This window comes from Procambarus clarkii, chromosome 63 (assembly GCF_040958095.1).
Source record: "Procambarus clarkii isolate CNS0578487 chromosome 63, FALCON_Pclarkii_2.0, whole genome shotgun sequence".
Lineage (NCBI taxonomy): Eukaryota > Metazoa > Arthropoda > Malacostraca > Decapoda > Cambaridae > Procambarus > Procambarus clarkii.
In genome coordinates this window covers 20,147,206-20,160,578 of record NC_091212.1, presented here as the reverse complement: position 1 = coordinate 20,160,578, position 13,373 = coordinate 20,147,206, and the positions used below count along the sequence as shown (strand labels likewise).

At 39.8% G+C, this 13,373-nt stretch overlaps 1 protein-coding gene across 1 annotated transcript in view; it reads right to left on the bottom strand.

Moving 5' to 3' along the window:
• LOC123769477 (nucleoplasmin-like protein) overlaps nucleotides 1-13,019 on the bottom strand; it is a 30,484-nt gene extending 17,465 nt beyond the window's left edge. The window contains exons 1-3 of the mRNA XM_045760601.2: nucleotides 12,862-13,019; nucleotides 6,673-6,776; nucleotides 6,393-6,527 (exon numbers count right to left, since the gene is read on the bottom strand). Of these exons, the coding sequence (XP_045616557.1) occupies nucleotides 6,393-6,527; nucleotides 6,673-6,776; nucleotides 12,862-12,991 (369 nt within the window). The 5' untranslated portion in view covers nucleotides 12,992-13,019. The remainder of the gene's footprint in view (nucleotides 1-6,392; nucleotides 6,528-6,672; nucleotides 6,777-12,861) is intronic.
• Nucleotides 13,020-13,373: the final 354 nt, after the last annotated feature.

The following is a 13,373-nucleotide window of genomic DNA, read 5'->3' as shown; positions in this document are numbered from 1 at the left end:
AGACAATATGATCACTACGTACAAAATAGTAACAGGACTCAATAAAATCGATAAGGAAGAATTCCCGAGACCTGTAACCTCAAGAACAAGAGGACACAGACTCAGGCTAAGGAAACAAAGGTGTCGCAAAAACATTAGAAAATTTTCTTTTGTAGAGTGGTAGATGGTTGGAACAACCGTAAGTAGTTTCAAAGCATTATATGACAGTGTTGGGAAGACGGGAGACCATGAGCATAGCCCTCATCCTGTAACTACACTTGAGTAATTACACCAGAACAGAGGTACAACTACAACAGGCAGCAACCCTACAATAATCAGCACTGGTCAGAAAAAACTATATGCCCAAGCATTGGGCATATAGTTTGAGACCTGCCTGGAGAGCCTCCCAGTCAAACTACTTCAAATAGAGTAACCTCATTTATCTTTGCCAACATACAAGGACTAAAAACGAGCAAAAAACAATACCGTTCATAAATGGCCTCCTCACCGAGTCAAATGCAGTATTCGGAGCTTTCAGAGAAATCCATGCAGGGAAATTCTTAGTCAGTGAGATCTGGATACCAGGTACGGTAAAAATGAGGACCTTTAAACATAATTCAGGGTACAAAACACAATCAAATCTGCCCATAGTAGGAAAACAGCATGTAAAGGATTTAGGAACAATGATGTCTGACGACCTAACGTTTAGGGAGCATAACCAAGCATGCTCATTGCATCAGCCAGAAAAATGATAGGATGGATTACGAGAACTTTCAAATCCAGTGATCCCATCACAATGGTTGAACTATACAAATCACTTGTACTGTCCCATCTTGAGTACTGCTCAGAGCTCACTTTCCCCTTCAAAGCAGGAGAGATAGAGGGAATACAGAAGGAATAGAAATGGAGGGAATACAGAGAACATATACGGCATATATAGACCGATAAAGCACCTAAATAATTGGAATCTTCTCAAAGCTCTCCCAATGTACTCACTAAAAGAGACAAGAAAGAAATCAAATAATATATACGTGGAAAATACTGGAGGGCCAGGTCCCAAATCTGCACAGATATACACTAAAATAATGTACTTCTAAAACAATGATAAAATAACAATGTACTGGAGTGAACGATATGGAAGAAAATGCAGAATAGAACCAGTGAACAGCACGGGGTGCCATAGGCACAATCAGAGAACAATGTATAAACATCTGAGGTCCACGGTTGTTCAACATACTCCCAGCGAGCATAAGAAATATTGCCAAAACAACCGTGGACATCTTCAAGAGAAAACTAGACAGTTTTCTTAAAGGAGTGCCGGACCAACTGGGCTGTGGTGGGTATGTGGACCTGCGGGCTGCTCCAAGCAACAGCCTGGTGGACCAAGGTCTCACAAACCAAGCCTGGCCTCGGGCCAGGATTGGAGAGTAGAAGAATCCCCAGAACCCCATCAAACCGATATCAAGCAGTTATTATTCTAATATACAAACTGTCACATGCAATGACCGAGGAATTCTTAGAACATAAGCAAAATAGTGAATAACCTTGATAATTTGGCAAATCCAATACCCGATATTATTTTCCTACACGACTTCAACCTACCTAGTTTAAGATGGAGAATAACAAGCAATAATATTATACCAGGAAATCTATGGACATAACCAACCATAGATTAGAGAACTACTTGGATTCTGTGACAAATTTTCCCAGCAGATATCAGAGCCAACTAGGAACGAAAATATTCTAGATCATGTCTTCACATTCACAAACAATGAAGACAATCAGGGACATTACGATCTCAGATACTACATACTCAGATCACAAGCTCATTGAAGTGCAAACTACCATCAATACTCTGAATAGACCTAAAGCAATGATCAAGCGAGAGGGGTTATTATTAATAATAAAAGGATACACTGGGAGACAATAAAAAAAAGGGAACTTACAAACATTCAATGGGACACTTAAGTAATACAAATCCTACGCAAGGAAAAGAAAAACCAACTTCTGAAGCAAATAAAGTCTCGAAACGTGTTCCTTTGAGGAAAGCCAGAAAGAGGTCCAACGTAGAAACAGAATGCAGATGACACCACAATAGAAGAAAAAATTAACAGAAATGCTTAAGCAGACACAACTTTCCATACAAAAAAGGAATAATTTAATCAGGGAGATTGAAGAAATCGAGCAGAGACTGAAGCATTCATATCAAAATGAAGAAAGGACACTTGAACAGAAAGCAATTCAAGAAAAAGAAAAATCCAAAATTATTTCTTCACATATGCTGAATAAAAAGCAAAAACAACTGCCAGTATTGGATCTATTCGTACGGGTGAAGGTTCATGCACTGAGGATGACAAAAATTAGTGAAATCCTAAAAAAGCAGTACGAGGACATGTTTAATGCTGTTTATTGGAGTGCTAAAGTGGAAGATCCGGACAACTACTTCATGCGTGATATCCAAACCCCTGTAAATGTAACTAATATCAACATGAGCGTGGCAGATTTGGAAAGTGAAATTGACAACTTTCCCATGCACTCAGCCCCAGGTTCAGACTCATGGTATTCACTATTTATAAAGAAATGCAAAGTGCCAGTAGCGCAGGCACTCACAAGTGTGGACACGGGGGAGCCACCAGATGCGCTTAAATCACGAGACATAGCCCCTCTACACAAGGGAAGGAGTAAAGCATTGGCAAAGAATTATAGACCATTTACACTAACATCCTACATAATAACAGCATTTGAGAGATTGATCAGGAACCAGGACCTAGATTCACGAAGCTCCCTGTATTTCTACTTCAGTAAATGTGCTATGAAGGTTCTTAAGTATTGCGTAAGAATGTTCCTACGTCCAATTCAGAAAGATGTACTTGGGCAATTATCAAAAGAAGGCACCAAACCAGAAAGGCTATGTAGCACCACCAAATGTTATCTTTATAGGTTAGGTAGGGTTGGTTAGGTTCGGTCATATATCTACGTTAATTTTAACTCCAATAAAAAAAAATCGACCTCATACATAATGAAATGGGTAGCTTTATGAAATGAAGAAAAAATTAGAGAAAATATATTAATTCAAGAAAACTTGGCTTATTAGGCAAATCGGCCCTTGCATAGTAGGCAGAGAAGTGCGTTCTGGCTACTAGGTACGACACACACACACACACACACACATTATATATATATATATATATATATATATATATATATATATATATATATATATATATATATAATGTGTGTGTGTGTGTGTGTGTCGTACCTAGTAGCCAGAACGCACTTCTCTGCCTACTATGCAAGGGCCGATTTGCCTAATAAGCCAAGTTTTCTTGAATTAATATATTTTCTCTAATTTTTTCTTCATTTCATAAAGCTACCCATTTCATTATGTATGAGGTCGATTTTTTTATGTATGTATGCATTATGTATGAGGTCGATATATATATATATATATATATATATATATATATATATATATATATATATATATATATATATATATATATATATATATATATATATATGTCGTACCTAGTAGCCAGAACTCACTTCTCAGCCTACTATGCAAGGCCCGATTTGCCTAATAAGCCAAGTTTTCATGAATTAATGTTTTTTCGTCGACCTAACCTACCTAACCTAACCTAACCTAGCTTTTTTTGGCTACCTAACCTAACCTTACCTATATATATAGGTTAGGTTAGGTTAGGTAGGGTTGGTTAGGTTCGGTCATATATCTACGTTAATTTTAACTCCAATAAAAAAAAATTGACCTCATACATAGTGAAAAGGGTAGCTTTATCATTTCATAAGGAAAAAATTATAGTAAATATATTAATTCAGGAAAACTTGGCTTATTAGGCAAATCGGGCCTTGAATAGTAGGCTGAGAAGTGAGTTCTGGCTACTAGGTACGACATATATATATATATATATATATATGTCGTACCTAATAGCCAGAACGCACTTCTCTGCCTACTATGCAAGGGCCGATTTGCCTAATAAGCCAAGTTTTCTTGAATTAATATATTTTCTCTAATTTTTTCTTCATTTCATAAAGCTACCCATTTCATTATGTATGAGGTCGATTTTTTTTTATTGGAGTTAAAATTAACGTAGATATATGACCGAACCTAACCAACCCTACCTAACCTAACCTATCTTTATAGGTTAGGTTAGGTTAGGTAGCCGAAAAAGGTAGGTTAGGTAGTCGAAAAACAATTAATTCATGAAAACTTGGCTTATTAGGCAAATCGGGGCTTGCATAGTAGGCAGAGAAGTGCGTTACGACATATTATATATATATATATATATATATATATATATATATATATATATATATATATATATATATATATATATATATATATATATATATATATATATATATATATATATATATATATATATATATATATATATATATATATATATATATATATATATATATATATATATATATATATATATATATATATATATATATATATATATATGTCGTACCTAATAGCCAGAACGCACTTCTCAGCCTACTATTCAAGGCCCGATTTGCCTAATAAGCCAAGTTTTCATGAATTATTGTTTTTTCGTCTACCTAACCTACCTAACCTAACCTAACCTAGCTTTTTTTGGCTACCTAACCTAACCTTACCTATAAATATAGGTTAGGTTAGGTTAGGTAGGGTTGGTTAGGTTCGGTCATATATCTACGTTAATTTTAACTCCAATAAAAAAAAATTGACCTCATACATAGAGAAAAGGGTTGCTTTATCATTTCATAAGAAAAAAATTATAGTAAATATATTAATTCAGGAAAACTTGGCTTATTAGGCAAATCGGGCCTTGAATAGTAGGCTGAGAAGTGCGTTCTGGCTATTAGGTACGACATAATATATATATATATATATATATATATATATATATATATATATATATATATGTGTGTGTGTGTGTCGTACCTAGTAGCCAGAACGCACTTCTCATCCTACTATGCAAGGGCCGATTTGCCTAATATATATATATATATACATTATTATATATATATATATATATATGTCGTACCTAGTAGCCAGAACGCACTTCTCTGCCTACTATGCAAGCCCCGATTTGCCTAATAAGCCAAGTTTTCATGAATTAATTGTTTTTCGACTACCTAACCTAACCTACCTTTTTCGGCTACCTAACCTAACCTAACCTATAAAGATAGGTTAGGTTAGGTAGGGTTGGTTAGGTTCGGTCATATATCTACGTTAATTTTAACTCCAATAAAACAAAATTGACCTCATACATAATGAAATGGGTAGCTTTATCATTTCATCAGAAAAACATTAGAGAAAATATATTATTTCAGGAAAACTTGGCTTATTAGGCAAATCGGCCCTTGCATAGTAGGCAGAGAAGTGCGTTCTGGCTACTAGGTACGACATATATATATATATATATATATATTTATTTATTATTTATTTATTTATTTTGTCACATTAATCCCCTGCATAGCAGTGGAACTGCCTTTTCCCTTCACCGTCAATGCCTCCGCACTGGAAATATACATCTTCACCAGCCCAGGTGAGTCATCAGTCCTGCCACCTCTCCATACCCCCCCAGGGCCTGGCACGGCCTGGTACGCCTCGGAGGCAAGCTGGGCGCCACTGCTAACCGGTAGTTCCCCCCCAACAAACAAGCAGTTAGCCGCCTTCAACTGGCAATGGTGCAGCTCAACACAAAGGCACCGCCAGCCACAAACGAGCAGTTTGCTAGTTGACCAGATGTCCACCTTGTGTTGACACGGGATGAGTCATCACTGCCTCCCTGGAGAGCCAGTCTCTCCCTTAGTGCTCTTGGAACACCTTGGTGTCTCTCACCTGTCGTCTGACTTCATTCAACACCGTGTGTCTGATGCTGTGGTGATATGGTAGCCGTCTTCAGTACACCAGTATATCTTTTTGCTTTGTATTAAACTTTCATTTACTTATTTGACATGCTATATAATAATTGCCAAGTATCGTCATGTGTCATTTTTGTTCATTAATATTTCAGTAAATTGTCTTTATTTGATGATTTTCATTTCTTTCCACTTGCGACTTACATACTGCAAGGCCAATAGCCGCATTTATTTTTTATTTGTGTGGAGAGCCATACCATCTTGGTTCAGTATAGCTGTGATACCACAACCCATAAATAAATAAATAAATAAATAAATAAATAAATAAATAAATAAATAAATAAATAAATGGAGCTTCTTGGGAATGCCTAAGCAACCACTCTGCAGGAACATTTTCCCACAGACCTGGTGTATGAGCCAAACGGTAAATTCCCAAGGGTGAATTCTGCATGGCTCAAATGATCACGGATATTAAAATCAATACTTACATTCACTCTGTTCCAATGAAACCCTAGTTTAAGCTAACTTTTGATACTTACATCTACATTTGTGACATAGGAGCCACCAGTCTTTGAAACACAAATGGGGATCTTAACTTTCTTATCATTGTAACCCAATACCTCCAACTCTACCACATTAGCTTCTCCTTCCTTGGCAGTAGCCCCCAACACCACCTGTGGAGTAGAAGATAATTAGTTTATAATTTAATGTGTAGAAAACTATCATCTCAAATGTTCTGTGCAAATATTAAAATACATACTCCAGATTTAATTTCAATTAACTCTTAGTAAAAACTTTAGATAATTTCTTTTTTTTTACCTGTCTTACAGACAGCGTGTGGGTTGTGACAGTACAATCAACAGTACTTTCAGTGGCTGCTCCCTCCCATTTATGGTCCTTGTGAGTTGCATCAAGTGTGACACCTGCGTAATAGAAGGTCATATTGTAACATTATAGTAACAACCTAAGAAATAATATATTTTAATTTAGTGGCTGAGGGGGGGTCTGGGGGAGCTGGAGGGGCATGGGATGGGGGAGCTGGAGGGGCATGGGATGGGGGAGCTGGAGGGGCATGGGATGGGGGAGCTGGAGGGGCATGGGATGGGGGAGCTGGAGGGGCATGGGATGGGGGAGCTGGAGGGGCATGGGGTGGGAGGTCATGGGTTGGGGTGTGCAGGGGAGACAGGTGGGTTGGCAGGAAGGTCAGGGGTTGAGGAGGGGAGGGGAGCCTGGAGGGATGGGATAGGAAGGAGAGCTTAGGGTGGGGGAACTGGGAAGGTCATGGGCTGGAGTAACAGAAGGGCACAAGGTGCAGGAACAGGGAGGACCTGGGGTAGGGGTAGGGGAAGAAAAAGGGCATGGGGGGGCCTGGTTTGAAGAGGAACTTTACTGTCTGGGGAGGTGCAGGTGATTGGTGGGGGATAGTTGAGGGGTTGGTTGGTGGGAGGCTCCTGTCACAATCCTCCCTGGGGGTGCTGGCCTGCTGGTGGAGGGATTCCCACTCCCCTGAGGTTCCTGGAGATACTGAGCCCAGTCCTGTAGCTCCCATATCACTCCCAACACACACACACACACACACAGCCAGAACACACTTCTTGGCCTACTATGCAAGGCCCAATTTGCCTAATAGGCCGAGTGATTTTCTTTATTTTCAATAAATTGTTTCCTATTGGTTTATTTTAATTATTATTTTATTATATTAAGAACATAAATAATTGATTTAGTTATGTTAGTTTAGGTTAGGTTAACCCTTCAATTGCGCATCGCATCATATGATTCTTTGACCGACTTGCAGTAAATTGCGCATCGCATCATGTGATGCTTTGGAGTACTACGCAAGATTTAAACGGCCCACGGATACACGGGGTTCACCACACCTTCATCAGGGCTCTTGTAAACAGACGCCATTTTAAAAAAAAATCGTGGGCCAAACTCCCGGGTGTTAGGGGGCTCAGTATTGAGTCAGCTACCAAGCCTGACGTACGCATCAGGAGCTCACAGCACTGCTGTTCAGCTTGTGACCACAGCATTGCCTAAAAATGCCATAATATACTTGTTCATGCTATTATGTAGTGATGGTATTATTACAGAAGACCCCTGACTGTGATAAAACTGACCAGGGTTCTGATAATAGCAGGATTGTGGTGATATTTGGCGCTGTGCGCCTAGGTAAAAGGGGCATAGGGTGAAAAACTCTGCCCATTGTTTCTCGCCGGCACCTGGGATCAAACCCAGGACCACAAGTCCAGCGTGCTGTCTGCTCGGTCGACCGGCTCCTGACCTAGCAACCATGGGACACCAAGACAAGAGAAGTGATGCTGCCAATTGTGGAGGAGGCCAGTGAAACATTATGTGATCATTGTAAGCCCTTATGTCAACAGTACATGGCAAGATGTTAAATTGTTATTAACTTGTTACTAAGGATGAAGAACCTTGGATATATATGTGTTGTGTATATATTAATGACTAGTGTCATTTCTGTTTAAGTGGTCCATGTCCACTAATCATTCTGGTTCATGTAATTTTATGGTTATGTTTGTATGTAATTATATGTCAGCAGTTTAGGTATATGTGCATTGTTGGAGATGGGAAAAAACATTACAGACTATTTTACCTATGCTATGATGTGAATATAATGTATATGTTGTAGAAGTGTTGGGAGTCATGTCGGGGATAATTTTTAAATTAGTTCATCATTAAATTAGGAGCCGGTCAGCCGAGCGGACAGCACACTGGACTTGTGATCCTGTGGTCCTGGGTTCGATCCCAGGCGCCGGCGGGAAACAATGGGCAAAGTTTCTTTCACCCTATGCCCCTGTTACCTAGCAGTAAATAGGTACCTGGGTGTTAGTCAGCTGTCACGGGCTGCTTCCTGGGGGTGGAGGCCTGGTCGAGGACCGGGCCGCGGGGACACTAAAACCCCGAAATCATCTCAAGAACCTCAAGAAGATCATGTGCATGAACTTATTGGATGAAATTTTAGTTGTACATATATGGTGGGTGCATCCTCCAGGTCCTTGCACCAATGGAACCATTGCAATGATGCATATGGGGACATATGCGTGTTTAAGGAGGGGAGTGGTGTTGTAATCCACAAGTTGGTAGGCATTATTAGCTAGAGGATCATTACTACAACACTTAACGAATGATGATTGGAAGTACATGTTAAGTAGACAGACTATGGATCACATATCTAAGAAAGGTCAAGGGATTAAGACCGCAGCTGCTTAGCCAAACTAATAATTCTTGGAAACAGGACTCGGGCTTCTAGGAACAAGGTTACCGCTTCTAGGGATAAGGTTAATCGGATTATACCTTCCTTGAGAGGCAGGGTGAAATGGTTGATGCCATGGCTGGCTGAAGACAGTCTGGTTGTGGGAGTGGAACTGGCAAGTCCTCCAAGGTCTCCGTTTGTGGCAGCAGTGAAGTGTAGCAGACAGCTATGCGAGAGCCTGATGTGATCTTAGTGACCAAGTTAAGTCTGCAGTATGTGAGTACTGAATGTAAGACTAACCGGGTGTTGTAGTAATTATTCAGTATTAGGGACTTAGGCGGAAGTTACGAGTGCAAGTGGTGACCCCGGAGGTCAAGTGGTTTATGGGTATTTGAAGTGTATTTACCGAATAGAGTATGTTAATATGTTATTAATTGTCAGTCTATTCTTTGTAATTAAATGACAAAACCCGACGGCCTTTAAATACCTTCCATATGTTACTCATTGTGTTCCAGTACAAACCTAGTGGTACGCTTTAAGGGTCTGGTGTGTGTAGGAGTACACGGTGGTGGAATGGTTGCCGAGGCAAGGTGTTATGTGTTGTGAAATCGCTGTGTTCGGAATGAACCGGGATTAAGTGTCACAACACCTCGTCTCAACTATTTTCTTAGGTTGAACCTTACCACTGACTTTCTTGGGATCCATGGCATAATATATAATAATTACTGTAGTTTTATGTTCAAAAACAAATACAACGAAATTCTTCATAAGCACAATTGTCACTAAGCAAGCAACTCTTGTAAACTAAGGCAGAGTTGCCCTTACCACCAGGAACCACGAGTTGGTTGATATACATATGGGTCAATCGAAGTCGCTAGACGAGGCGATTGTAAGTACATAGTCACATTTTTTGTCAAAATTGCGGGTGCAACTTGAAAAATTCGTACATAGGGGATAGTCTTATGTCGAGGATACAGTCTTATAATACAAATAATATTATTGACAGCCCAATACAATACTGTATTGCACTTTAAAAATCCATGGTAAAAACAATAAAAATACTAACAAAAATTATATTTTCAATGCATGCTTTTAGAATGTTATGAAAAATATGCATGACTAGGTTGAACTCTGATAAATAGTTAAGATTATTACACTCTCCAGAAATGCTTAGCGTTTCGTAGTGGTGCATGAAAATTGAGTTATATACAGTACATGCAGTGTAATAACAGCAATATATATTTTACTGCTCCCTTCTATGAATATAATAATTGCATCCAATATGCTCACCATATTTTTGTGTAAAGCAATGGTCCACACATTTTATAAAATTATTCCATTGCACAATTAAATATTACTGTTAAAAAACACAGTTGGAGACACTTAAATAATTAGGCAATAATGTCGCAACTCCCACCATACGGCTTGGCTGGAGTAGACCGGCTCTATCATACCAGACTTTCTTGCCCTATCACGGCCAAAATGACACCTACAATTTTCGTCTCCTCAACAGCTCGAGCTGGACATGAGAGCAATAGTCTCATTTCATAAAGGTCAGTGCTCAACCTCCGACTGTGGGAACGCTAAGCCCCGGAATCATCACAAGGTAAGGTTCAAATGGTTGGACACCATTCCTTCCCCCCATCCCATCCCAAATCCTTATCCCTTTCAAGTGCTACATATTGGTAATGTCTTGGTGCTTCCCCTTGATTGTTTCCTTCCTTTCCCCGTGATCAGGGAATGCATTTTAACAGTATCATAAGGAAAACAAAATGTTGAATTTTTTTCTTGGGCAGCTATTAGCTGCACCTCCAAGGGGTTAAGCCCCATTTAAATTATGCCGTTCAGTTTGGGTTGCCATACTGTAGAATGGATAAATTCACTAGAATGCGTTCATCGAAAGATAAATTTAATCCTACAAATTAGAAACATCCTATATGAAGATTGAATAGGCTTAATTTATATTCTCAAGAAGGCAAAGGGGTGACTGAAGTGTACAAGTGGATGAATGGGCATAAGGATATTAACACTATCGGTCACTTTGGACCGGACTCTTGTCCATTATTTTTCTCCCGAATCCTAACTTTTGACTGGACTTGCGTCCACTACAAAAATATTTGTATAAAATTCATTTTTTATTCAATCGACCTCGGGATAGTATCAAAATAGGCGCCTTTAGAATGCACACAATTTGATACCAAAATGAAAGATGTAACATGAAACTTGATGTCCGAACACTTATATGATTATAAATAGGTTTTTGGTCAAACTTTTAAAATATTTGTTAAAATTCTATTTATTGTGCTATTATGTTGGGACTAGTTTTAAAATGTGCGCCGTTACGTCACGAACAATTTGATACCAAAATGAAAGATGCAACAAAAATTTATGTCGGAACACTGGAAAGATATAAATAATTGTGATTATGAGCTTCCAGAATTAAAATATTTGTTAAAATTCCAGTTATTGCTCTTATTATGGGCCTAGTTTTAAAATACGCGCCTTTTTATTGAAAACAACTTGATACCAAAATGAAAGACGTAACACGAAAATTGATGTAATCAAACTGAACGAGTACTGTATTCACATTAGGTTGCAGTATACAAATTGGTGCTCGTTCACGGGTAACTTTAGGCTTTGCTGTTGGGAGTCACGCAAGGTTTTTGGACATTATATTTATACTCACCTGTAGGGAATTCAATTGCGAACACAATGATACCAAAACGAACTATGTAGCACCAGAATTAAGGTGAGAAAACTGAAACGAGTACACACATTTAGGCGTCGCTGCACGCTCGCCCACACCATTGGGGCCATGACGTCAAAGTCTGTGGCGCGCTCGTGGGGTGCGCGATAAGTTAATAAAGGTATTAAATATAAAATAGAACACAAATCAAAGGATATAGATTGGTAAAATTCAGAGTTAGGAGAGACCTGGCATGTATATTGGTATGGAAACGGTTGTGAGAGATTATAGGGTAGAATAGTAGGTATGGGATCATTTGATTGTCTAAAGTATAAGTCAGATGTAGGGCCAATAAGCCTTCTGCAGTCTCCTTAATTTTTATGTTCTTATTAAATGCTAGCATTACAATGGTTCCAAAGATATTCAAGAATTACACATTAGATACAGTCTCATGTTTCAAACTATTGTTATGCAAAATAATCCAATCATAATTACCCAAGCAATGATATCTTATCCTGTATAAACCTAAAAATCATAACCCCAAAAATAGGTTAGGATTCAATGGTCAAAAGGGCCTCGGCCTCACAGACCCCAGCAGGGGTCTCGGCCTCACAGACCCCAGCAGGGGTCTCGGCCTCACAGACCCCAGCAGGGGTCTCGGCCTCACAGACCCCAGCAGGGGTCTCGGCCTCACAGACCCCAGCAGGGGTCTCGGCCTCACAGACCCCAGCAGGGGTCTCGGCCTCACAGACCCCAGCAGGGGTCTCGGCCTCACAGACGCGCGCGTCACTACCGCTCAACAACCACATTATTCAAGGCTTTATGTAACCAGCATTTAATTACTAATATTTTGATTACCACGTGGCTTCAAAACATATAGGTTCAGCAATCAAATAAATACAAAATCTGCCAAATACGCATGAAAACCTTGTATAAGTCAAGTAAAACCTAGCTATTTCTCCATTACATTGAGATACTGGCGGGCGGTACCAAGCCAAGAGGATGCAGGCCGGCGAACATTCCCACGGCCTCTCTGCTTCACTTGGGCCTCAAACCCCCAAGCCACCCGTCCTACAACACCAATAAACGACAATAGCTACTGTCTTACCCCAGAAAAATGATTTTTCCATTCCTCCTCGCATGGTGGGAGCTTTGTCAGTAGAGGAGAGCGTGGAGTGAACACGTGCGGCTGCCGGGAGAGGACTGTCAACAACGTGCCGCTGACGCCTGCCCGCCATCTGTCGTACCTCGCGCGCTACACTCTCGAACCCCACCAAGTCTACTCGGTCTTCCTTTACATTAACCTACGCGGAAAAAAAGTTCCAAGTAGTTATGGTGAAGCTCCTGCTCCGTATTTCTGGTACAGGAGCGAGGCTGTATGTGGTATGTGACCAAGTATATCTGACTGATTTATGAAGATCTCTGTGGCGTAGTGGTAAGACGCTCGCCTGGCGTTCCGCGAGCGCTTTGTCTTGGGTTCGTATTCTGGCTGGGGAGGATTTACTGGGCGCAAATCCTTAACTGTAGCCTCTGTTTAACTCAACAGTAAAATAGGTACTTGGTTGTAAAATCTATTCAGAGGACACTCCCTGCAATACCTCAAATCCTACCTTACTGACA